Below are 27182 nucleotides of genomic sequence, written 5' to 3' on the forward strand. Positions count from 1 at the left end.
TTTTTTTTTTTTTACGAAATATGGGCTCGTAGTCACTATATGCTTGTAGTAGCACATCCATTTCTGTCGGGGAAAAACGCAGACCTATTTTGGCTTGGTCCTGTTGCCATGGTGACTCGTAATTTCTTCACTCCATTGTTCAGGGCTTTTTATAGTCGCGTGGCACGCGCCTAACTCTGAGTCAAACAACCCAGAGTTGATTAAACCAACTCTTTTAAGCTGTTCTGAAACCGAAAACTCCAAGTTTTCCAACTCTGGGTAAGTCAACTCAGAGTTCAGGTTTGAACTCTGAGTTTGTTAAACCTCCTTCTTGAAACGGGCCCCAGGAGACCACAGAGTTTTGCACCTTTGGGGTGTATGTTAGAGATCCATACGGTACGAACTCCCCCGTTATTACAAAAAGTGCAGAACTCCACCAAGGGTGATTCTTCCTCTAAACCTGTTACCGTGACAATAAAATACACTACCTACCGTGTGACACTACTACTGTGAGAGTCTGTGTACGTTTTGCTCCTGCTCCCAGTCTCAGCAGACTTCAGCTCCACTATGTGTACATTAAGAGACTTCTTCCAGCCTCTGCTCCCTGCGCTTACCTACTGTGACAGGACCTTGAAGTAGAAACAGTTTGTGGTAAATCTGCTCCGACCTCCTGTGACAAACATCACTCCGAGGCAGCGTCTCACTCATTGAGCTTTTAATATGACTTTTTTTGTACATCACATCTGTTTTAAAAAAAAAAATCAGCTCTAAAGAATCACATTACTACTCTGACTGACCCACCTGAGTGCATTTACAAAGGACAGACTTCAAAAACCAAGCATTCCAGGGTATTAATACATTTTTCTAACCAGAAAGGAGCTAAAGCAACAGATCCATCTCTGCTTTGACAGTCTGTCTGCATGAATCAGGAACATTAGAGGGAAGAGGACAACATGGGAGCAGGACAGGAGGTGCTTCCTGTTTTCTCTGACCCACTTCCTCTTGCAGTGTCTGATGCTGCCTTTAGCAGATCTCAGCAGACAACAACAAAGATCTGCTGCTGGTCACTGTGAGGCTGTCCTGCAAAGAATGATGTTAAAGTCATCTGTTGCTTTATTACAGCTTCTATCCACTGCTCAGTATTCAAACTCCTCGCTAGAGAAAAGTCCCCCAGAGCCAACACAAGCCTCCGCCATCAGACAGATGCTCGGGATGCAATATAGTCTCAGGCACTGTGGAAACGCTCTCTCTCTCTCTCTCTCTTGCTCACACAATCACACACACTGCGGCACTGAAGTGTTTGCTTCTACTGGGCGCTGCTTCCTCTGTCAGTCGTCAGGTTCGGTCACACACTGCTCCACGATCTCTCTCAGGTTCGGGTTTTCCATGGCAGCCGCCACTCGCTCCTTGTCATTGATCTGTTTGTTAACTGGAGACACAGACAGCACATTCCTTCACTGGGCCAAGGAATCACAGACTCTTTAGTTTCTGTCAACATTTACAAAGTTCATGTTGTGCATCCAACAGTTTCTTTAGCTTCACTAACCTTTAAAGTCTAATGCTGACTTTGAGAAGGTGCAACCCACATGAAAATTGTCTCGGCAGGTTGTTTATCAAAAGAAACCTTTTGCTCTTTATATTAAAAAAATAAATACAAGAGACTTACTGTCTTCTTCAGTGGAATGGGTTCCTTCTGAAACGTAAATTTCCAGCTGAGAAGAGAAAGAAAAACAGCTGAGTTAAAAGGCAGAGTCAACTCGCACACTTTATGTAAAGTCTGTTCTAAGTGTAGCACTGAGTGGAGGGAAGTTTGACAAGTGCCAGTGACACATGCAGCAAAAGGCCATTACTGATCTGAAACTGGTGACAGTACCACTGCTGCTCAGAGAAAGACTAGAAGACTAGTCTTATATAAGACATATAAGAACAAATTAACAAGCACCAAGTATATACAAGCATTCAATATCCTCATAGTTCATTCATTCATCCTTAGCGAGGGCAGGCTCATGAAATGTACAGAGGCAAGTGAAAAAAAATGTTTTGTTGTGATTTGGGTGCACTGACCCTTTAACAAAACAAGCCACTACTCTGGTACTCACCTTATGTTTAAAAGGCAGACACCTCTGCAGCTTCACCTGTAAGCACAAGCCTGCAGACACACAAAACACAACCAGCATTATATCATTTAAATCTTTCCAACTGGCAAAAACATGACCAGCCTTTGTTTAATCCTGTCACAGAATGAGAGTGATAATGGGCCTGAAAAAGGAATAGAGAGACTCCAACATTAGAACAAACGGGTTGTTTCTTTCTTTTTTGACCAGAGTTTCAGTCACACACATTTTGTGCATCCTCAGCTGTGTTTGGCATTATCAACAATGATCCGATTCCATCCTGAAGGCATTCACCACAGAGACACATACACCATCTCTGCTGACGTCTGACATCATGAAACGTTTGATGAATCAGAGAGCTTGTTCTGCTTTCAGCAAGGGACAACAGCTTTAGCAAATCTCCATTTCTGCTTCCTGTCAGTTGTGTTATCAGCAGTGACTCACCAATCAGAGTGGCCAGAGAGCAGTGAGGGACTGTTGGAGAGAACTTGATAATGATGAGGTACTCATCCTCTCCGAGCTCCTGGACCTCCACACATTTCTCCGTCACCACCTCCAGCTCCTCCAGGCTGTTGGGCTTCTCTGGGTCCCGGATCGATCGAATCACATCTAATGAAGGGACAGAAAACGAGATAATGATCTATTTGAGGTCTATATAAATAAGATTACTATGGTCTCTGTGACCAAACTCCACTGAGTTCTTCATTGGCATTAATTCCAGTATGTTCGGCCTAATCCAAACAAATTCCATAAAAAAAGTAATCTACTTGAATCCCGCATTGGCGCCATTCTATCAACACAAGATCAAACCTCAGTCAGGAAATGATCTATGAGTTCAGAACCACTACATACACCAAATAGTGCCCTTCACATCAATCACACAAAACTCTATTCAGAAAACTATCCATTTCAGTTCTGTAATAGTACTAGTCCCAGTATGCGCATTACAGTATAACCACACCAAACTCCATTGGTACAGTCATCTATTTAATTTCAGTAACTTACCAGTTGCCTTCAGTCATGGCGACTTGTCATAACTACAGAACTTCATAAACCTCACCAAGATCACATAGTAAAAACACGACTTATTCACCCTTCAGCAAATTGTAATAGAGTCTTCTATCAAACATTCCATCTCAATACAACTGGGCGCCATCTGTTGAATTAGATGGGCAGTTATTCATGATTATTATTATGAAAAATAATAAATGAGTCTGGTGTAATCCATTCTACAAACCCTGACACCAGTTGGCTAACTTTGGGCCTGTTCGAGCGTCACTCACCGTACACCTCTAACGCTTTGTCCTCCATCTTTTTGGTCTTCAGGGCATTACTGTTATCGACAAGTCCAGACAACTGTAAAACCTTGGTGAAAGTTATCGACGCAAGGCTGAACACTACTTCCATTTTTTAGAAAACGCCATAATAACCAGTACAAGTTGTAATGACTTTGACAAAAAAAAACGGACACTGTCGTTAAGGGACAACAGCTTTAGCAAATCTCCATACGCATGTGGATTATATCAGCAACTACATACAATGTAAAAAAACAACGTAAAGTTGTATAGAGATCAGTGGATTTGATCGCAGCCAATGAGCGTCCGCGTGTCGCGTTACTTCCGTATTTAGTTTTCAAGGAAAAGCAAACGATAAACTATCTACGGACGGAAGAATCTTTATTGTCTTTTCAAGTTTTAGTATAACACGTTAGCTACCATGGAAGTACAGAAGTAGAAATACATCATACAACATATTTGTTTGATTTGATTATAATATACAAGACAATGATAGTAATAATAATACACCATAAACAAATGTATAAAATAAAATTCTAAGCATACAATTTTTTATTTTTCAAAATTTATTATTTTTAATCGCTTTGAAAAACAACACACAAAGCAACCACACAGGTACAGTAAAAACTAAATACAGAATGGAAGAATATATTTTTTAAATGAGAACTTAAACTATATACATAAACACATCTGACCTTAATAATTGGCTCCAGCGCCCCGTGACCCCGTTTGGGACTAAGCGGTTTAGACAATGAATGAATGGATGGATGACCTTAATAAATCATCTGACAATAAGATCTAGATACCAAATTCCAACACACCTGGCCAATAAAGCTGATTCTGATCCAAGAGGTTTTAATCACATTACCAACATCGTCATTCGATTAGTTGGCATTGGTAGTTTTCTATTGGTCAGATGTGGTCAGCTGAAAGGAGGAAATAGGACATGTGACCCGAGCTGCTGTTTACATGATAGGAAGAAATGTCCCGACTTCTGTCTAGAAGTGTTTGTTAGATTTTATAACAAACAGTTTTTAGTTTAATGTCTCCGCCTGTTTGACACGTATTTATTTCCCATGTGAAGATGTTGGAGGCGGCTCAACGGCTGGAGAACAGCCCTATAGAGGTGGCTGTAATCCGCGAGAACCAGCGCTGGGGAGACGTAGCGGACATCCAGAAAGCTGAACATGCTCCCGGTGGAGCCCTGCTCGGCTGTTTGAGTTTCCAGGGACGGCTGGTGGTGGTGGACCCGGCGGACAGAGAGGCTCCTCCGGCTAAAGTGGACGGCTGCTACAAAGAGTGAGTCACCTTTCCTATGTTGGGCACAGATAGGAGGGAGTAGACGTAGGTCCTTCTTTGGCTCCTGGGCACAAGCATGTACATGGCCCCAACCCCTTATGTAAAAGACCAAGAACCACAGACACATTTTACGTCTTTTTGTAGTTACACTTTGTCTAGCAATACTTTGCTTCTCTTTGTTTTGTATCCACTTTTACTCTTTTTGTGTCCTTTCGTCGTTTTGCTCCTGTCTGTTTGTTTTGCATCTGTTTTCACTCAGTTTGCATTTCTTTGTAGTCATTTCATTGACTTGCTGTATCAAGATACTGTATATTAATTGTCAGTGTACTTACATTTCCAAGAGCAGTTTTCAGAATTCAGATAGATGCAACTAAAACCAGGATAGCAAAGCTAAATACACATTCAACATATGAAGGGGTAAAATTAGACCAAAGATAACTTGATTAATTATTTAAATCTTCTGCATCTGCAGCAGGCTTATTAACGTGAATGCAGCAAACAGGTGATCAGAGCTTTCCTTGTATTTTTCTTTTCAATTAAAGTCCAAATATAGTTTCTTCTGGAGAATCACAGCATTTTTTCCTGGTGTGTAAAGTTGATTACAAGGAGTAAGATTCACCACTGGGTCAGTCATTACATCTGAAATAAGTCAACACTGATTGTTTAAAGTTACAATACAATATTTGTCTGATTTATTCTTACTCACTGAATTACCTCGATTGGGGGAATCAAATCACTGCAGCGACACAGCCAAGAAACAAACCATTTTTTTCTATTCCTAGCTTTTCTTGGGAGGAGGTGATGGTCCACGACCAAGGTGTGAGCAGCTTCAGACTGCTGGCTGTTGGATCTCAGTATGACCTGAAGCTGCTGAAGGTGGAAGCAGAACGAGCAGCCTGCATTTCTCTGCTCTGTATGTCTGAATGTGCGGCAGACCGCCTGCTGCAGATAGTCAAAGAGCAGGGCTGCAGTGAGTACCACAAGCAGTCCATCATCACAGGAAGCAGATCTAATGCTTCAGAGTTGTAGCCATGTATATTGTTGATGTATAAATAATGCAGTAATTATTATTTACTGAGTCTTTATTTTCAGGTGAATGTGAGCTGCAGTCACTGCGTGTTTTGTCGTTTGCTGCTGGACGCTGCTGCGTGATGCTGAACAGTGACAAGCTGCTGCAGCTGCAGTGGCAGCAGATGGAGGAGGAGCCACAGATGTTATCCTGCTGCAGCATCCAGTCAGCTGACAGCAATAGACACCCTGTGGTCCACCACTGTGTCTGCAGAGACACCCTGTTTAGCCTCAGCTCCACTGGACTCATCTGTATCCTCCACTGACCACAGCTCAGTACACACTACCATTATTAATACTACTTATAATATTAATGATATAATTAATAGATAAAGTAAACAGAACTGAGATTAACTGTCCTGTATGAAAGAAACTAGTGGTGATCAAAGCTGATGAAACTATAACAAGGTCTGAGTCTGGACAAGCAGTATTGAGCAGATTAGTAGTATATTTGTCAAATATTCTAGTCCTGTTGTAAAATGTACCATTAATAAACAAAGCCTCTCAAACTGTAACCAGCTTAAATATTTATGTTGTTAATGTGAATGTCATTAATGTAATAATAATAATGCATGATTTACTCATGGAAAATGGGTCTGCCATAGAGGATTGCACAAACCCACACCTTGGACTGGAATACCATCATTTTGCACTCTTTGTTTGTTGTCTTGGTTTTTGCAGCATTGCTCTGTACACCCTAGCAGTCTTTTCTTTAATGTAGCCCTGCAGCTGTGTATAACGTCACTGATGGCAGTCTGCTGGCCACTGTTGACCTCCCCGCCTACCTGAGCTCCGGCCTGGCAGAGGATGGCGGCATCTCCTGTTCTTCCTCCTTCTGTCTCCTGCAGGTGTCAGCTGATCTCAGCACAGCCATAGCCGTCACTCAGTCTCACACCGCCGCTGCAATCAACCTCAACCTTTACTTCAGGTGCAGCAGCAGGAACACCAGCATCACTGGTTTTGGGGCATTTACTTTACTGTTTGTAGCTACAGGATCCAAACAGATCACAGTATCTTCTCACAAATCAGAGCTCAAATCTTTTCCAGATAATAAACCAAGCACCTGCCCAAAAACACACTACTCTTGTTGACACCTGTAACAAAGACAACATACAAGGGCTTCAGAAAGTCTTCATTTGATTGTGTTGCTGCTTTTGTCCATCACTCTGCAGTTAATAACACATAATGACAAAGTGAAAACACACTTCTAGAAATCTTTTATACATATACAGTATGCATTTAGTATCTGTGTAAATGTAATGTTATTTTCCTCCCCTGCCAGACAGAGAATGACTGTGTTCTGACATAAGACTTAACAGTAACATGTCGTCTTCCAGGATGTATCCCGACCATCTGCTGTGTGCTGCTCCCCCCACTCGCCCCCCACTCCAGTCACAGGACCCAGGAGACCAGGATAGCGTGTCAAGCTCCAGCTGTAGCCTCGCTGCCCTCGGATTAACCTTCAGGACTGACCGGTAAAGTAGTAACCACACCACAAAGGCTTGCATGGATGAGACCCACAGACACCCGGCACAACAACACCTATAATATATATAGGTTTCTCAATTAGAGGCACATAAAAGTATCAGAATAAACAAAATCATCAAACTGTATTTCTCGCTGAATCCAGCCGAAGCCTTAGCTGAATTAAAGCACCAAATTTCTTGTTATGTTCACTGAATTTTTAACAGGACTATGTTCTGGCAGGGTTCACTTAGCACAGGGGTGCTTTGAGGTAAATGCTAATGCCAGTATGCTAACATGCTAGCATGTCAATCTTTTGCAGGTATAATATAATATTATTCAAAAAGAATGAACCGATTTCATTACGCAGTATTTTATTAAGGAAGTCACAAGTATTCTACTCACAATCAACTTTTATTTCCTGTCTTACAAGTGTTCAATGTGGCCACCACCTGCAGGATGCTGCAGCACGGGCAACATCAATGATAAGAGAATTCCTCCCAGGCGCGTATTAGCATATCACGATCCACTGAGTTGATCGCTGTTGTTGTGGCCACATTGAACACTTGTAAGACAGGAAATAAAAGTTGATTGTGAGTAGAATACTTGTGACTTCCTTAATAAAATACTGCGTAATGAAATCGGTTCATTCTTTTTGAATAACCCTGTATTTACCATGCTGACTAGCTTTAGTTTAGTGTGTTAGCATGCTAACTTATGCTAATTAGAAGTAGGCATGCAGCACAGCCAGGGCTGATTGAAAAATCAAAACTTGAAGCAGTTGCCACTTCGGTCTTGGCTCGGCTGTGGCTCAGGAAGTAGAGCTGGTCGTTGCCTAACCGGAGGATTAGCGGTTCAATTCCTAGCTTGTCCAGTCAACATGTTGAAGTGTCCTTGAGCAAGCCATTGAACCCCCACTTGCTCCTACTGATAACACCAGTGTGTGAATGGCCAAATAGTGTGAAAGTGCTTTGAGTGTGCTGCAATGCATAGAAAAGCACTGTACAAGTACAAGAGCATTTACCGTTTATTGTGATTATTTCACATTAGCACAAATAAATGGTTGAATAGTCAATGTGATTTTTAGTTATGTAATGTAACTGGTTCACAGTCTTCTTAGTTGACCTTAGTTTCACCTGTAACATTTGATCCTGACCTCTGACCTCTGACCTCTAACTTCACCGTCAGCTCCTGGGAAGCTCGTCTGGCCTCCATGTACAACAGAGTCCAGCAGGCTCCAGCTCATTATGCCTCCTCCAGCCAGCCTGTGGGGACATCCTGGTCCTCCTCCCTTCCCCTCCTCCAGTTCCCCCGGGCTCCATCCTTGACCCACAGCAGAGTTCCTTGCGGCGGAATGACTGTCTCGTTCTCTGTCCCCGAGTCATCCACTCTGTCTCTGCTCACTGTCTCCGAGTTCTCTGCCCTGCTGACCTTTGTCTGCGCTGGCAACAGACAGACCACAGTGGCCTTTTGGGATTTGGAGTCTGGGAATGTGAGCTACCACCAGGTGGAGGGCGAAGCGGCCGTTGTTCAGTGCTGTGTAAAGAGACAGCACAGACTGCTGCTGAAGAGTAAGTCAGACTCAGACATGTCTTCAGTGTAACATCCACTTAATGAAAATACTGTTTGATTACAGTTTGGACCAGGTAGGACTGCCAAACTGACAGACAGGCTGTAAACAGAGCTCTTTCAGCTCTAAATCAGTGGTTATCTAAGCCATTTACTGAAACTGAAGGTGAAACTGAAAGTGAATGGATGTGACATGTTGGATGCAGTTCCTCATTTCATAGGAATTCTGCTTGTACACCACCTCAGTAGTTGTAACTTAGACTTGAGCCAGACGTTGACTTAATCCATCAATCAAAACTTTAGCTGAAGGGAATTTTTAGCCTTCCAATATTTAACATCCTTACGCCAGCTCATGAGAAACTGAAGATTGAGTGTTACTTGGTTTCAGTGGGACCTGCATGTCTTCTGCATAGCAGTGGTAATGAACATTGAATTTTTTCCAGGCAGAGCCCAGTGGAAACATATGATGATAATAAAACGGGGTTTGTGGTAGAGCCTTGGGGTTCCCCTCAGGAGGCAGTAGAAGTAGATGAAACATGATCAGCCATTAGTGATGTTGATCTTTGTTGTAGATGTGATATAAACCACTGTAATGTCCTTTGACCTCGTTTCCTTTTTGAGGTTAAGTCAGGTAAAACTGGTGCTTGGTTTACAGTGTGTTGTAACGTACTGCTCATGTTTCTCTGGCGTCACAGCATTTTAAGAGATTGGAACAAAATATCTCCATAACCGATTGAACTTCTAAAATTAGAATAAAACATGTAAGAAGAAACAAAAACAAAAGCAGACATGAGTGTATGAGGCTGCAGTTATCTGGCTGTTGTGTTTGCCTAGCTGTGTTTGAAAGAAACAGACTTCCTCTTCACATATCTCTTTCTCTCTCCAGAGGACGGTGTGTTCCAGCTGTTGTTCTCAGTTTCCCAGCAGGACTTGCTCAGCAGTTTGATGTTGTTTGGCAGTGCAGCAACAGTAGATGCAGTCTGTCACCTGAACAGCTGGGGGCGCTGCTCCATCCCCATCCACGCCCTCCAGGTGAGAGCCAACAGTCACCTTTACAGTGGAGACTGTGGCGGGATGACTTATACAATCCCAAATCATGAAACGTTGGGCCAGTGTGTAAAATTAAAACTGAAAACAGTGATATGTAAATCATCCGCGTCCTGTATGACATTGAACACAACACAGCAGCACATTATTTGATGTGATACCTCATCAGTTTTATTCTTTGTTCAAAATAAACTCTCATTTCAATCCTGATGTTGCAGCACATTCCAACAAAAGTTGGTTCAGCTGCATTTCAGGGCCAGTAATGAGGTAAAACAATGAAATGATGATTCCATTTGAACCAGCTGATGTCAACAGGTGACTGCATCATGACTTGGTACAATGGTGGCAGCCAGGAAAGGCCAAGCCTTTTGGGAGCAAAGAGGGGTCTAGGCCCGCCAGTTTGACAAGATATGTGTGAGAAAATCATTGAAATGTTCAAAAACAATGTTCAACAAAGAAATATAAGAAGGATTTGGATCTGTCGCCCTTTACGGTGCCGAACATCATTAAAAAATTTAAGGAATCTGGAGGGATTTCAGCGCATAAAGGGCTGAGCCTGAGCTGGATGACCAAGCTCTCTGATCCCTCAGACAGCGCCGCATCAAGAATCGTCACTCTGCTATAAGTGATATAACCACATGGGCTCAGGATGACGTTGGCTCACCTGTGTCAGCCACTACAATATGTAGTTACATCCATAAATGCTGCTTAAACCTGTGCTGTGTCAAAAGCAAGCCCTTTGTCAACAGTGTCCAGAAGTCGACTACTCTGGGCTCAGAGGCATCTGGGATGGACCATCACACAGTGGAAACGTGCACTGTGGTCAGACCAATCACTGTTTCAGGTCTTTTTGGAAGGAATGGACACCGTGTGCTCCAAAGGTGAAAAGGACCATCCAGACTGTTAGCAGCATCAAGTCCAAAAGCCAGGGTCTGTCATGGTCTGGGGTCATGTCAGCGCCCTGGACAAAGGTCACTTCCACTTCTCTGATGGCTCCATTAATGCTGAAACATACAGAGAGATGTTGGAACAACACATGCTGCCGTCAAGATGACGTCTTTTCCAGGGACGTCCATGTAGATTTGAACAAGACGATGCAAACCTCAAGCTGCACATTACCAAGTCCTGGCTGTGGAGGAAAAGGGTGTGAATGCTGGACCGGCTGCCTGCAGTCCCCACCTGTCCCCAGTACAGAATGCGTTGTTTGCAGGAAGAATGGGACAAAATGACACCTGTTTGTGCAAATTCTCAGTCATCCAGGTCGTAGTATGCTGAAAAAATGTAGAAGAAATCATCTGGATGTAGTTTTAGGTAGAAGACGTTCATCAGAACTGATGAAGCCTCTTGGATGAGAGGTGAAATGTCTTCTACCCACATCCAGATGATTTCTTCTACATTTTTTCAGCAAAACACCTGACACACTGAGTCACTTGGAGTCCTCACTCCCTAAAAGTCTTTTAAGTGTTGTGAAAAGGAACGGCAGCATCACATTGTGGTAAACGCTTTACTGTCCCAACTTTTTTGTGTTGCAGGCATCAGGATTGAAGTGAGTTTATTTTGACAAAAAATCAATCTGATGAGGTATCACATCAAATAATGTGCTGCTGTATTGTTTTCAATGTAATACAGGACCCAGATGATTTACACATCGCTACTTTCAGTTTTAATTTAGATTTTACTTACTGTCCCAGCTTCTTCTGATTTTGGATTTTAGTTAAAAAATTTTCACCATAACATCTGGGTGACTCAGTGAAGTTGGTTTGTGTTTTGGCAGGCTGGCCTGAAGAACCGTCAACTGGACACGGTGGATTTCTACCTGAAGAGCAAAGAAAACATACTGAACCCGTGGGCAGCGCTCGGCACTGCGGACCAGCCAGCAGCCTCCACGCTGAGCCTGACAGACAGTACGGACACAGGCTTCATACATTGTATACACAATGCAGCTACAGTTTTTCTAACACACTTATTTAAGCCCAGAAACTGCCCAGAGAGTAAATATGCATCATACATTTTGTTAACAGTCATATACAAATTCTACTAATAGTGGCTTTAATCATTGCTGTTTCATATATGGTGTATGCAAAGTTGTGTGAAGTTTATGGTGCTGACCTGTGTATGTCTGAAGGTGTCCAGGAGTTGTGTCCTGCTTTAGACCTGCTGTGTTCAGCTGTCAGAGACTCGAACAGTGATGCTCAGAGTCGGCAGTTCTCAGAGCAGCTGCTCAACATCACCATGAACTTTGTCAACACACAGATCCGCTCTGTGCTGTCCAACACGCACCGTGAGACCACACACATACACTTCAGTCCCGTTCAACATATACCATCCACCATCTGTCCACAGCTGACGGTGGTTAGCTCAGTTATAGTCCATCTTTTATTTTCTGAGAGTTACAGCTGGTTTGTTGTGTCTGCAGATGAGGATGCAGGTGTTCGGTGCTGCGTGGAGGTTCTGGACCGGTACCTCACCGAGCTGAGGAGCTACATGAAGAAATATCCCTGGCCCGCCGGGGGCGACACCTCCAGCCATGACTTTGCTGCTCCGATGGATGAGTGGGAGCAGCTGCCAGCAGAGGTGACATAAAGGCTACGTCACATCCCAGGGTTTAATGCTCAGGTCTGATGTTTCAGACAGCTCTGATCTGTGTGTGTCGCTGCTTCCCGTCCATGTGTGTCAGTACCGTGTACCTGGGTCCGGTGTGAACACCACTGAGCTCCTAAACTACCACACATGCAGAGATGTAACTGAGATGTCCACTACATGTGAAACATCCTGGTCTCTCCACTGACCCTGTCGCTCTCCTCTACATGTCACTCTCCCCTCTTCTGTGAGGGGCCGACGCTGAATGATGATGACAGGCCGTATGTGCAGAGGAGGAGACGTTAAAACGACCACATGGATTCTGATCTGACTGTTCTGACGGTGCTCGCATGGTCGGAGAGGAATCAGATCTAGGAGCACATACTGTATGCAGGTGGCCCAGATCTGGGATGTGGACACCTGGTCTGGTCTGTTCACACTGCTGTGGACACACCAGGCCTGGGTCACTGGGTGGAAAAACAGATCTGGGAAATGAGAGGCTGAATGTGTCTTTGTCTTCTAATTTAAATTTTGCTTTTAGGTCTTGTTGGTTTGAACTGTACTAGGCAGCAGGAAAATGTTACAGTAATTTATGTCAAACCTCTGTGTGTTCTTTTGTGTGTATGCTGCAGGAAGTAGTCCGTCAGTCCATCCTGACCAATCAGATCTCCAGAGCGCAGACTGTCCTGAGGAGGCAGAACTTCCCAGAGCAGCGTCTAGCCGCTCTGGAGATGGAGGGTCTGCGGCAGGTCTTCTCCTGCCTGCTGCACCGAGACCTGCAGACTGCCAACACACTGCTCATTAACATGGTCAGAGCACGTCACTGTAGGGAACAACAACCAGTCAAACCCTATTTTATGTTACATGTACAAGTTGAAAGGCTAATGTTTGTAAGTTACATAACACATGTTAAAAATCCAATATCTAGAAACATGTTGAAGGAATACTTCAACTTTTCAAGAGCTATGAGTGACTTGACGTAAAGGTGCCGTCCCAGGTCATACTGGGAAGTCAGTTATTGTAGTTGTTTCGGCACGTTCGTTGGAACAGTCAGCAGTTGGAACTGTAAAACATTTAGTGCCTGATTGCTGCAGTTTGCATCTGAGCCCGTGCTTCTTCAAATGTGAACACAGTTGTACTTTTAGACTGAGTAATATTTACACTTCCTGAGGATGTCTCTATCTCAGAAGCATGTCACAAGTAAACATCCACAAAGTCAGCATAGAACATATGGAAAAATGATGCTCCTTCTATCTGCAGAACCTGCAGAAGAACCCTGCTGATTTTATGTTTCGTATCACAGTAATCCAGTGAGGGATGTCTGCACATCCATGGATACGGTGCACACAGGATTTGCTAATGGTAATAGGTCATCTGGCATACAACTCACTGGTGGCACCATTAGTCTCTATGTGTACCTCTCCCACAGTCACAAGGCTGCAGTTGAAAAATTTAAAGGTTTAAGAGCATGAATAGCCCCAGAGCAGGGGGTGGGGGCTCCTGTCTCCAGAAATTAATCTGGACTGTCTCATCTGCAAAGTATGCACGATAGCATAGTAAGGTTAGCAGTCGGCTATACATTCACACAGCTGAGTGTTTTTAATCTAAATCTAAGTGACAGCAGCTTTTTGGCACAGTGACCAAACTGTGGTTGTTGTGTTTTCAGGGTTTCAGTGTGAAGAAGCAGCTCCACAATATTTGTCTTCACACCGACGACAAGGACCTGAGGGAGTTTGTGGTGAGTCTGACATTTCACAGTACACACAACCATCTTCTTCGTACCTGACAGTGCCATTGCTTTTTTTCTGTCTTATAATTTATGTTGGATGTATCCAGCACATATTTAGGTTTCAGTTTATTTTATAAAAGTTTTTGCACAACATAAAGTTTTAGAAGCAGGTGTGTTGGATCAAAACCAAAGAATCCTGCCCGCTGTCGTCCATCACGCAAACTCAGTTTGTCTGCATGAACTTTGCCTAATGAGGACAGAAATGCTGATAAGTCCCAGCTACAGAGCACATGTTTTTCTGGGTGTTGCATAATGTTTCTGCCCTTTTGTTCCAGTGAATAAACTCAGACCTGCCCAGTACTTAAACTAAGGGGAAAGGCAGCGCTGTGTTTACTGCTCCATGTTAGAACTCTTAACAAGTCTTTGCGGCCCTCTGATTGGTTGCTTGGTCAGGTGGAGGAGCTGTCAAGGCAGAGTTATTTTCCAGAGGACATGATGCGGAGTGTCACATTCATAAGGGAGATGGAGAGGTTGGGATCACTGCCTGCGTCCCGCTGCCCAACAAACACCTCATCACAGAGGTTGAGATCCCGTGTTGTTGCATCCCTATTATGTTCCTTCTCTGTCTTCTTTGTAACCTCTGTTTTGGTCTCCTTTTCCTTCTTATTTCAACTTATTTCTTATTTCCAAATTTCTTTAACTTCTCCGAATGTTCTCTTTAACCCCTTCTCTCATCTGAGTTTCCTTTTATGAATGAATTCCAGACAACTCCTTTATTTATTCAGTTGTTTTATGCTCTTGGATTGAAAATGCTAATCGTCTTTCCAGGGCAGTTCAGATGGTTCACAGGGAAGCAGGAGGTGGTCTGCAGGTTCTGGAAGAGCTGGTGGGACAGAGGAGCTCTGACAAGGAAGGGGGGCTCTGGAGGAACCTCAGATTGGACTGGGTGAGGAACTGGGACCAGAGCTGCCAGACTGCCATCCTGCTGTCCAGACTCCAACACACAGGTATAACACCTCAGAGCTAAAAACAGAACAAAGACGCCCTCTGGCTCCTGAAAGTCTGTTGTGGTCCAAGACCTGTCTTGTGTTTGCTTTGTTAGAGCTGAGTTACTGTGACTCGGCGGTGTTGTGGCGATACCTGACCGCCCTCCACGACCAGCACCGGGTGGTCAGCTGGGTCCAGACCATGGAGACGTCCGAAGCCTCCCGGTGGCCGGAGTTAACCCCAGAACTGGTTAACAATAACACAGAGTGCAGCACCTACATGAGGGAGATCATCCTGGACCTGCTGGCCAGGTACAGCAGCTGTGTATGTTCTCTGCTCCACAGATGCTTGCTGACATTACAAACAGATGTGCTGGTACATTTAACAGGTAACTGAGGAGATGCTGCTACTCCATAACTTTTTTTTTGAAGTTAGGGCTGCACCTTAAACATTGATGATTCAAACAAGCAGATGAGAGCCAGGATAGCAGCATGGCAGGCTACAGACTTTCACTTGCATAATCTTGTCTTGTGGTGGCTATGGCTAAGGAGGTAGAGCGGTTGTCTCCCAATCAGAAGGTTGATGGTTTGATTCCCAGTCCACATGTGGAAGTGTCCTTGGCAAGACACTGACCCCCCTAGTTGCCCCTGGAGGCCTGACAGCACCACCATCAGTAAGAAATTCCCCCACGGGGATTAATGAAGTATATTAGATTTAAAAAATGTAATTAAATTATTTCTGGCTTGCACCAATGACCTTTTCTGCAGTCCTGACTTTCCTCTGAAGTCTGTACTTGTCCTGTTTGGTTGCTGAGCCAAACCAGACAGTGATGGAGGTGCATAGAACAGACTCCATGATTCCTCTGTAGAACTATATCAGCAGCTCCTGGGGCAGGTCGAACTTCCTGAGCTGGTACAGGAAGTACATCCTCTGCTGTGCCTTCTTGATGATGGTCCTGATGTTAGACGTCCACTTCAGGTCCTGGGAGATAGTGGAGCCCAGGAACTTGAAGGACTTTACTGCTGATACAGTGCTGCCAAGTATGGTGAGGGGGGTGTTAAGGTGGGAGGGTTCTTCCGGAAGTCCACTGTCATCTCCACTGTTTTGAGCGTGTTCAGCTCCAGGTTGTTGTGGCTACAGCACAGGACTAGCTGCCCAGCCTCCTGTCTGTAGGGCGACTTGTCATCATCTTGGATGAGGCCAATGACCGTTGTATCATCTGTGAACTTCAGGAGTTTAACAGAGGGGTCCCCTGAGGTGCAGTCGTTGGTGTAGAGGGAGAACAACAGCGGGGAGAGCACACATCCCTGGGGGGCGCCTGTGCTGATTGTCCGGGTGGTGGATCTGGTTTTCGCCAGCCTCACCTGCTGCTTCCTGTCAGTTTAGAGTGGAGGATGTCTGGGATGATGGTGTTGAATGCTGAGCTGAAGTCCACAAAGAGTAAGTTTTAAGAACAGACCTCAACACGTGGTCAGGCTGATAGGGAATCAGCACTTTGCAGGTGGAGTCTAGAGCCTGACCATTGATGGCTCCAAAAACAACTAGTAAAGTCTTAAAATCAGTCCTAAAAACTCCCAGGTGAAGGGCAGATGATGCTACAGTCCAGCCTGGAAGTCAACACACTATTATGTGCAGAAACGAGCGGGCCAGTGTAACCAGAACAGAGGTCAGTGACGCTGTCTTCCTTCAGATTCTGTACAAAGTGGAGCTGTTTGTTGAAACCTTATGTTTCCTGAGGAGGGAACCTGCCCCCCAGTGCAGCAGTGTGGCTCCTTGGAGTGGGTTTAATAGTTTGTGGATGACTGTGGAGGTCTACGACACAGACCGATAAACCAGGGTCTCGACTCACATTGGATGGGAGTTGGCTTTGTCCTTTAACTCAGATCTGATTGACATCAGGATGGGAGTTGGCTTTATCCTTTAACTCAGATCTGATTGACATCACTGTTCTGGGATTTGAAATTAAAACATTTGAGTTCCCTCTCTCTGCTTTTCGGAGCTTCCAAGAAGCAGATTCCTGGATTTAGGAACATGGAAAAAGAATCTGACTTTCCACATAAACTTTCTTTCTGTACTTCTGTCCAGGAGAGGAGTGTTCATCCCAGAGGAGCTGGCAGATTTGGAGCAGCTGCTGTGGAGGCTGGCTCAGGGTGCAACAGCTGCTGTGGAGGCTGGCTCAGGGTGAAGGAGTGATGGCTTCATCTCCTCCTGTTCCTCAGTACCGCTCCCCCCTTGGCCTCGACCTCCACAGCCTCTTCATCACCTTCTGTGTGGATCACGGCCTGCAGTACCTGCTCTACACCTACCTGGAGCACTACAGGTGTGTCGACAGGATGTACCCTTCAGCCTCCAGCTGGCTGTGAAATGTTAGGGAGTTCAGCAGCTGCTAATGAGCTCCTCTCTCCACAGGCTGACACCCAGAAACTGCCCCCTCCTGACCTGTCTGAGCCTATCTGAGAGTCGGCCCTGGTTTGAGATGCTGGTAAAGATACAGGAGATCACCAGAAACCTGTCAGGTGACTGCTTTGGTACTGGCTCCTGCCAGGACAGCAAACTGACCTTCTGGGTGGAGTGCTGCATGTTGACAGTTTTGATCGAGTTATTAACAACATTACTTGATAAATCATTTAGGCTATTTAATGAAGCAAAATTATCAAACGTTTTCTGGGTCTGCTTCTGAGATGTGAGGATTTTCTACATGAGTATTGAGATGTTTTGTACAAAACGAGCCACTCTGGGAAATTGTGATGGCATGCTTCCTTTTTCTTCTCATTGAGTCACTTTGTCCTTTCTTCTGTTGCCCAGCAGTAGGTACCAGGCTCAGCTTGTTCCTTGTGACTGGTTATCTGGTTGTCTCTGTGTGTCATTCCAGACCCAGGCCTGGTCTTTCAGGCCAGTCTAACCAGTGCTCAGGTGCTGTTACCAGGCAGCCAGGCGTCTCTCAGCAGCCTGCTGTTCGAGGGCCACAGTCTGCTGGCTCTGGCTGCCATCATGTTCGCCCCTGGAGGCATTGACCAGGTAAACATCACCTCTCATCCTGCGTGGTCTACTGTCAAGTGCCCAGATGTCCTTCCACCTGTGCTGTAGGGTGAAACAGGAAAAGAGGATTTAACTGAAATGAATAAAAGAAAGAATGAGAATATTACCTTGTAATTAACTGATGTGCCAATAAGACTTTCTGTTGTCTGTGAACTTTGCTCTAATTGTTACCTTCTGAGTTTTTACAGAGAAGTGGAAAAAATCAGTCAGTCAGGACTGGACATGCGTGCTCCCCAGTGTGGTTGATAAGTTCCTTTAAAGTTAGATACTGGGCAGTGTGACCACAGTTCTCACACCACTGTCAACCAGTTTCCTTGGGGAGATACTGTGGTGGCCCCAGTAGTTGCACGAAATGGAGAACAGAAAACAGAAATAAAAAGAGCTTGGCAGAACTGAAGGGAGAGGAGTCCCTCGTAGCATCCCTCTATAATGATGTCTTTTCAGATAGAACTGCTCTGTGTATTCCTGGGTCCAGGTGGTGGCTCAGGATGAAAGGACAGCCAGGCCAGAGAGGACAGTTGACCCCCAGCTCCTTAAGATGGCACTGGCACCCCACCCCAAACTGAAGGCCGCCCTTTTTTCCGCTGGGCCCCGAGGAAACAGCCCGTCCTCCGACATCTCTGTCTATCACCTCCTGCAGGTACACTCACACCTGTCAGCACCAGTCCTCATTCGATTGCAAACGTCAGCAGCCAGTTAAAAGAGTGTTGCACCCAGTAACCACGCTGTGGAACTGGTTTTAATGAGCGCTCTGTGCTGAGCAGAGCTCTCCTCTGTTCATGCAGTAGCCTCTGACCATGGTAGTCCTCCTGCTTGTTGTAGTAGCCTGTGTGTATGTTGCAGTAAAGTTGATGCATATGAGGTAATTGCACTGAGCTGGTGTGTTTTCCAGTCACTCCATCCTTTGGACCCATCCAGGCTGTTTGGCTGGCAGGTGGCAAACACCCTCAACTCCACTGGTGAGATCCAGATATCAGCTTTAAGGTCACCACAAGATCATGAGCCCCAGTACGTTGATGCTTATGGAGTTAACACTGTCTCCAGATTCTGTTTGCTGTGTTAAAGCAGCAGCAGAAGGAGCGGCAGCAATACCACCAACAGAAGTTGGTGCAGTAGTAGGCACAGTAGTGCTAGTAGTAGTCAGAGAAGTAGCAGAAGTATTGGCAGCAGTATGGGTAATAGCAATGGCAAAATAAAACCAATACTAGTAGTAGAAGTATTAGCAGCAGCAGTTGTAGTAGTGGCAGAAGTGTCACCAGTAGAAGTATAGTAGTAGTAATAGTAGAGGAAGTGAGAATACACATTACATTAATACACAGATTTAGACTGACTAAAGCTGTGGATTCATTTTTTTGGGTCTCTCCACAGAAATGTCAGAGCTGCCTCATTTCTCTAGCCCTCACCTGGTCAACAGGTTCGCTCTGGTGGAGAACCTAGACTTCCTGTACTACCTCCGTCATGGCCGACCGTCCTTCGCCTATGCCACCTTCCTCATCCAGCAGCTGAGCAGCTGCTGTGACATCATCGTGCTGTGAGTATGATGCACTAGTTGAGTTCTGGGTGATGGCCAAAAGTTGGAAAGACAAAAACCACAGCATTAGTGATGTGTGTGTTTCAGAGTGCAGCAGGCACAGCAGCAGGTGTACAGGCTGGCCCTGCAGTGTTTCAACGTGCCTTCTGTGGGGTCGGCTGCAGTTTGTTTCTGCGAGCTCCTGGGAGTCTGCAGCCTCAAGCTGAGAGTCAACATCAGAGCCATGAACGCCATCCTGCAGCACTGGAACCGACACGACACACACAGCCCTCCAACACAGCATCTGCACACTCTGGGTAAACAACACAACATCTGTACACTCTGAGTAAACAACACAGCATCTATACACTCTGGGTACACACTCTCTAGCATTTTGTTTCAGTGTCTAAAGGTATAAAGCTGGCAGAGGCGGAGCCTGGAGCAGCCGAGGAACTGATTGGCTACCTGGAAGCTGCAGTGACGGACAGTCTGGAGCAGAAGGGCATCAGCAGGTGAGCTCCATCTGCACAGCACTACTGTCATCATGTGTCCTATGTTCTAAGTTATTTCTGGGACTGTCTGACATTGGAGTAAAAAGCAATGGACATACATCCTGCTGGAGGCTTGATGATGCAGTTGTGCAGGCTAGCTGGCCAAATGTGTAGTTTATCGTTCAGAGAAAAGGCCATCTGCTCATGCACAGCTAGCCACCAGTTAGCAAGCTAGAGAAGTGACCAGACTCGATGGTAGTTGCATCAAATACGTTTTAAGACGAGACCTCAACGCGTGGTCAAGTTGACAGGGCCTCAGCACATCGCAGGTGGGGTCAGGAGCCTGACCATTCACAGCTTTGACAACATGCAGCAAAATCAGTCCAGTGGTCAGACTCAATAACCACAACCATTCTTTAACTCACTGTTTAATTAAAGGGTGAGTTCACCTAAATTATGAAACACAACACATTCTCTCACTTCCACTTTGCAGCTAGTTATTGTTTTATTTGACAAGATGCTGAGACAAATTAACTTTTGCTTGTGCTTCCCCCAGTGGTGAAAATAATATTTTCAAACATGTTTCTTAGTCTTAAGGAGTCTTACTGAAAACTGTTCACACCAGCTGTATAAACTGATAACAGGCTGCTGACATTGTAAAAGTCATATTTTAGTGCAGAAACAAACAGAAGGGCAAATAACACCAACAATATCTGCATGACTAGCTACCATTAGGGATACATGAGAAAATATGCTGTTTGTAATTTGGGTAAAGTGGCCCTTTACATATGCAATCAGATTTAAATCCATGTTTGCTGACTAGTTGAGGAAATCAGCCGATCACAGAGCAGGTGAATATTAATCAGCGTCTGCTGCTGAAATGTGGTGTTAGGGAGCTTGCTGTAAAACACTGAGCGTTCTGCTAGTTTGGGAGTTTGCTCAAATGAGAAAAGCTTCAATTCTATTTAAAGCCTCCACTCTCCACTGAAAAACAAAATGGTGAGATTAATGATAGATTGTATTCTTGATTTTTTTTTTTTCCCCTTTATTGGCTTTTTGTGGACAGAAAAGGTTAGAGCAGGGATGCCCTAATACAACATTATGAGAAAAGTATACATAAAGTTTATTTGTGTGTGTGTGTGCATGTATGTGTCAGGGCATCCTATGAGGCGGCTCAGGAGTGGGCATTGCCTGTTCAGTTCTGTCAGCTCCACAATCTGAAGCTCAGCTCTCTTTACCCCACTCACTGTGCTGATGACGGACAGTTCGTCCACTTCCTCTTGTTTGTCCAACTGCACACACACCCCCCCCATCATCCTGAACAGGTGGCACATGCTGCCTTCATTACACCCTGCAGAAATCAGCTACATCTCTGGTCACATCAGACTTTATTCTTAAAAAGGTGTCACACAGGGCTTTCTAACTTTTATTTTCACTAAGCAGTGTAAAGTACATGCAAACTAAAACTTGGTGCCATGTCATTTCTGCTGTAATATAATCTCTCTGTAATATTGTGTTCTGTAAACTGCTTCCTCTGACCATATTTGGTTCTTCCTCCAGGTGAGGTCACTGGTGGCTCATTTTGGCCCCGCCCTTCAGGCCCACATGAGCCTGGCGTTTCAGGACCTGCAGGTGCACATTCAGAGTAGAAGCTGTGGCCCTGAGCTGCAGACCCAGTGTCTGAGCACAGAGGAGGCCCCGGTGAGCCCTGAGCACCCCAAGGAGCTGTTCCAGGTCCTCCTGCAGAGCCAGGAGGAGGTGTCTCCCTGCAGTTACCTGCTGCAGGAGGCACTGGTTCAGCGCTGCCCAACTCTGGCTGTGTTGGCTGCCTGTCAACAGGTAAACGGATAAAATACACATGGTTGTGAATACCTGCAGCTACAATATCAACAGCAAAGCATCATGCACAGGAACAGCTTGATTTTGGCCCCACAAGGCTCGGCTGCTAATCTTTGGTAACATAACTTTTACACTTTTAACACTGTCTTTATTTTCACTTTGTTCTGTTTGTACTGATACATAATCAGAAGATGCAAATTAAAGTAAACCCAAGTTATGTGTGTCTGCAGGAGAGGACAAAATGTCTTTCTAATGAGGTCAGGCTCCATCAGTAAAACTGGATTCAGTTACTGTATATAAAAAATGACAGCAATATATGCAACTGAATATAATCCAGCTTGCAAATACATAAAGTTTGCCATGCACTCATCACTAGCTGCCGCACAGAGCAGTTAACCTCAGCATCTTGATTTACTTGGTAACAGTGCCAAACAGTCGCTGATCTCTGCTCTGTTTACACTACCCCGCTAGCTTCTCACGCTACACACAGCATCACGTTGGAGCTGTTTGTTGAAAACAGATGGGGCCTCACATTTCTCCTGAGGAATAAACATCACCCAGTGCAGCAGTGTCTCTGGATGCAATTTTGGAAAATTCCAACATACCAAATCACCGGCTGCATCCTTTAAACATATTTCTTGTTAAACCTGTTTGACTGACAGGGGGCGGAGCTGCTGCCGTGCCTCTGCGTGTGGGTGCTGACATCCGTCAATGAGGTCACGGCTGGGGAAGCCACCTCTCACCTGGCTGAAGCCCCCCAGCACCATGATTGGACCCTGCACGACCTATCAATCATCTGGAGGGTGCTGCTGGGGTGCGGGTGCATCAGACCCCTCCTTCGAGGTTTTGAGCTCTTCCAGAGGGTAAAATGATTCAGATGTGATCATAGAAAGAGATTTGAAAACAGACAAGTGCACCCTCTCTCTGGGACTGTGACAGTTATCACAGCATGTGCAGCTGGTTCAGGCCATGTGCTGAATGGAGGAGACATGAAAAGTGGTTCAGAAAGAATTATACGCACTGGATTAGAGCCCCTGCTTTAATGCTGGGTTTCAAGCACAGTATTTCTGTTATTTTGGGATTTGGTTGGTTCATGGTTGGTTACAGGGTGTTTTGATTTTTTTTAATTTAATTTATTCTTTCAGCTTAGCATTAATGTCAGATGATTATTTTAGAAAATAAAACGGATAACAAATGTCTAATATTCAGGCAATGGATACAGTTTATCAAACCAAGATAACTTTGCTTGACTGATTTTAAAGACTAAGTCGGAGACTCAGATATCTTAGTCTTTGCTTGTCTCTCCCAGGACTGTCCTCTGGTGCTAGTGCTGAGGATGTTCGAGTTGTGTTGTGACTACAGGAACTTCTCCGAGGCCAAAGTGAAGCTGCTGGACTTCCAGAGGACGCTCATCACTGTGAGTTTCACCTGTTAGCAGCCAGTGTGCACTGTGACATCAGGTTGTAAACCTGCCTGAGACCATGTACATAATGTATCATAGTCAACATTTGTTGTTTTATTTTCACCTTCTCATTGTGTTGCAGCTGCAGATTGGTTTGTGGTGCTTTAAGAAACCACAGATGCCTGAGATTTGACTGTCCCCTACCAAACACGTTCCATTTCACCTTTTCTGTTGTTGGGAAATTAAACCAGAAAGACAAACAGTAATCAAACAAATCTTGTTTCTGTCGACCTCGACTGATTTGACTTGTCATCCTGACACAGTGATGTAGAAGTGTCATTCCTGTTCAGGATAAAAACATCTGCTGTCCTACCCGCAGACAGTACTTTCATAAAGACATTAAAGGTTCTTCGCTTGGTCAGTAATGTTCTAGTCTCCCAGGCAGTGGGCCAAGCTAAGAGCAGTGCACGGAGCCAGGACAGGGAAGACTCACCTCACTGAGGAGCAGTGTTCATTCTCTCTAATCTGCCTCCTCTTCCTCCTCTATGTTACAGCTGCGAAACAGCAGCCCAGCACCTTCTTGTGGCCTGCCCCTGCAGTGGGTGGAGAGACAGGCCTCTGTGCTTCTCTTCACCATGCTGCAGCGCTGCTCCTCCCAGTATGACCTCCATCGACTGCTGCAGCTCCTGGCTGACGTCGACAAACTCCTCAAATCCAACGGTGAGTCTGTCGCCTCTTAAACTGACCACAGAACTTGTCAAACGCAGCTCAGAGAGACAAGGATTATCAGCTGCTCCCATCAAAGGTATGATTTACACCAGCTGCTGTCGTCCTGACCTCTGATCTTCAGTAGACTTCGTCACACTGAAACATCATTTTCTGCTAAAGTTTAGCAAATCCTTCCTTACACAGATAGTTTTTTGAGTTACTTTGTTGTTCTTGTGTATTTGCGTGTGCTGTGCGTGCAGGTCCAGACTTCAGGAAGCTGAGTCAGCTCAGTCATCTGCTGCAGGGTTCAGGGGTCAGCCTGTCTCCCAGACTCCTGCAGTGCACTTCCCCCTCCATCCAGCAGGAAGAGTTCCAGGCTGCGGTGGACGCTCTGCAGGCCAGGGGGCACTACAGCCAGGCCAGAGAGGTGGCCATGCTGGCCGCCCTGCCTGTGCACTGCCTGCTGCTCAGCCAGGTCTGCTTCACAGTCCACGTCCTGGGTTATATTTATATTGAAGGCTCAGCCAGTAGATGTTCTTCATGCATGTCTGTTACTTACATCTTTGTTTCTTGTTACAGTTACAATAAACATTTCTATTTTGCATTGTATGATTATACCTGAACCAAAATGGAGATGACCATATGACTTTTTCTTCTTTAATTCATTGCTGCACATGGGTGGTTATCCACAAAATTTACTGAGCACATTCATGATCCCCAGAAGATGAACCAGATGAACCCTGTCTGTTTTGGGCACTCCAAGAGTTTTCCTCTGGTTTCCTTACAAATGATCTTGTTCTCTAACAGCTGATTCAGGATTGCCCCTTCTTATTGAATACGGACTGATGAGCGACAGTCCACTTTAAGTGAAATATACAGCACAGTAAAGTGGGGGGGGGTTCCTGTTCCATCCTGAAGCTGCTGTGTGTTCCATTACTGCCTCGACCTGGGCAACCTGGCTTTAACCGCTGACACGTTTTTCTGCCTTTCATGTAGCTACTCCAGGAAGTGAACTCCCAGAGGCCCAAGCAACAGTGGAGGAGGCTGGAGACCCGAGTCACTTTCTGGAGGAAATGTCACAAGCAGCTGAAGGTTGCCAACACTGATCCAGAATCCGCCACCCAGTTCTTCCTGTCCCAGGCTGAAACTGGACCTGCAGAGGTTCAGATGGAGCTGCTGGACATCCAGGAGCACTGTCTGCTGCTCAGCCTGGCCGCTCACTGGCTTTCCCAGCTCAGCCCGGCTCCTGTGGACAAGCTGGAGAGCCTGGAGAAAAGGCTGTGGATTAGCAGGGTCCGACAACAAGTGCTAACTGTCGCCATGGAGGAGGACAGCGTTTTCAACCTGCCGCCACCCGCCGTGACACCTGAAATGAACACATACGAAGTGCTCATGAAGGAGTTGTCCTTCTCGAACATATCGGGCCCAAACACAGAGAAGTGCCTCAGTCTGGAGGGACTCCCAGGGTCCCCAGAGGAGCAGGAGGAGCTGAGCATGAACTCAGGCTTGAGTCCAGAGGAGAGGGCCGTTCTGGCTGTGCTGATTGGTCAGTTGTTAGATGAGGGCAGCATCCATGAAGCCAGCCGGGTCTGCCGTTATTTCTCCCTGTCTCACCCGGACATGTGGCTGGTGCTGCGCTGCCGAGGCCTGGCCTCAGGTGAACTAAACCCCGAACCAAAGGAGGAGGTGTCGGACACTCCGCCCAGGAGCGGCATCCTCAGCTGTAAGCGTCTCTCTGACCTTTCTGTATCAATTTATCAGGACAACATACATTAAGGAACACTTCTGTGAATGTCCCAGTGGTTCACTGATTCTTAGGTTTTTGGCATCATGTACATTTTTATTACAACAAAAAACATAGGATGTTAATATGGAAGACAACACAGTAGATACAGGACACTTACAAAACAGCATAAGAATATACACCAGTTTGATGAGTGTACAAGAGGTTTCATGAGTTGTGAGGGAGTGTTCAGCTTTGTTTAGTCTGGAAATGAGAATATACAGCATAAGGTAGAGAGAGGGAAGGCAGTGGGGGGGGCGGACAAATAAAAACACTTTCAGCTGCTGTCCTGTCGTGAGAAAACAGTACAATGTGTAATAAAACGAACATTTGCACCACAGTGCACAAGCCCTGCAGATCCATGTAGCACCAGAATTCAGACCTAGTTTGTTATCAGCATAACCTTTTGTTCAGGAAGTGACTCATTACATTTATTCAAGTGCAGGTTTGGGTGCTAGTACTTGACTTGAGTGGTTCCATTTTCTGCTACTTCACTTTTCACTACATTTCACAGGAAGATATTGAACCTTTTACTGCAGTACACTTTGCAGATACACATCTGTACTTTCTCTACTTTTACATGAGTAAAGTTTTGAATGCAGGACTTTTACTTGTAATGGAGTATTTTTATAATGTGGTGCTGCTACTTTTGCCCAGGTAAAGTATTTAAATACTTCTTCAACCACTGCCCGTGGACTAGAAGTATAAAGTGAGTCACCAGATGTAATATCTGTGTCTTTCTCGCTCTCTGTCTCCTGCAGCTCCTTCATTCAGCAGCCTGTCGTCATTTGTGATGTTCCCAGGCCCCGAAGACCAGGTCTCTGTCCAGCTCCAGAGACTGGTGGATCAGTGTCGCCATGGCAACAACTACTGCAAACAAGTCCTCTACCAGCTCTCCAAGGTGTTAGTAGTACCAGTACACAGTGTCTGTCTGTTGTCATATTGAAAAGCATGTGGATTAGAGTAGAGCAGTACTGTGCTGACCCGGACAGTGCTACTACAGCACATTTCAAACACAGAGGCAAGTCTAGGTGCTTTACACACAGTGGCAAGAGACATATTATTAACATTTTGAGGAAATAAAGATCAAGGTCAAAGATTTTTATTGTCAATTCACTATATGTGCAGGACATAGAGAAAACTCAAAATACTGCTTCTCTCTCACCTAGTATTGAATGCCCAGAAAGAAACTAAAATAGAATAAAAGTAGAATAAACATAGAATAAATATACTTGATTGGCCGGCAAACTGTCCTGACTTAAACCTCATTGAAAATCTA

At 45.2% G+C, this 27182-nt stretch overlaps 2 protein-coding genes across 2 annotated transcripts in view; one reads left to right on the forward strand and one right to left on the reverse strand.

Annotated features, from left to right (window-relative positions):
- Positions 1-687: 687 nt before the first annotated feature.
- On the reverse strand, positions 688-3674 carry ciao2a (cytosolic iron-sulfur assembly component 2A). The gene is made up of 5 exons (XM_020615804.1): positions 3377-3674; positions 2538-2702; positions 2079-2128; positions 1646-1691; positions 688-1408 (listed from the first exon to the last, which is right to left on the reverse strand). The coding sequence occupies exons 1-5, from the start codon at positions 3498-3500 to the stop codon at positions 1308-1310; spliced, it is 486 nt and encodes a 161-aa protein (XP_020471460.1). The 5' UTR covers positions 3501-3674; the 3' UTR covers positions 688-1307.
- A 526-nt stretch (positions 3675-4200) lies between these two features.
- The window catches only part of spg11 (SPG11 vesicle trafficking associated, spatacsin), a 31467-nt gene continuing 8485 nt past the window's right edge, over positions 4201-27182 (forward strand). The window contains 31 exon segments of the mRNA XM_020615783.1: positions 4201-4687; positions 5470-5657; positions 5780-6007; positions 6485-6683; positions 7093-7230; positions 8408-8790; positions 9675-9820; positions 11610-11739; positions 11961-12116; positions 12252-12409; positions 13048-13224; positions 14082-14153; positions 14598-14725; positions 14973-15151; positions 15247-15442; positions 17217-17270; positions 17302-17451; positions 17541-17647; positions 18004-18149; positions 18646-18810; positions 19063-19129; positions 19539-19701; positions 19789-19997; positions 20084-20192; positions 21328-21496; positions 21732-22010; positions 22673-22873; positions 23320-23427; positions 23967-24132; positions 24381-24595; positions 25117-25843. Of these exon segments, the coding sequence (XP_020471439.1) occupies positions 4473-4687; positions 5470-5657; positions 5780-6007; positions 6485-6683; positions 7093-7230; positions 8408-8790; positions 9675-9820; positions 11610-11739; positions 11961-12116; positions 12252-12409; positions 13048-13224; positions 14082-14153; positions 14598-14725; positions 14973-15151; positions 15247-15442; positions 17217-17270; positions 17302-17451; positions 17541-17647; positions 18004-18149; positions 18646-18810; positions 19063-19129; positions 19539-19701; positions 19789-19997; positions 20084-20192; positions 21328-21496; positions 21732-22010; positions 22673-22873; positions 23320-23427; positions 23967-24132; positions 24381-24595; positions 25117-25843 (5728 nt within the window). The 5' untranslated portion in view covers positions 4201-4472.

The sequence above is a fragment of the Monopterus albus genome, unplaced genomic scaffold (genome assembly GCF_001952655.1).
Source record: "Monopterus albus unplaced genomic scaffold, M_albus_1.0 scaffold170.1, whole genome shotgun sequence".
Taxonomy (NCBI): Eukaryota; Metazoa; Chordata; class Actinopteri; order Synbranchiformes; family Synbranchidae; genus Monopterus; species Monopterus albus.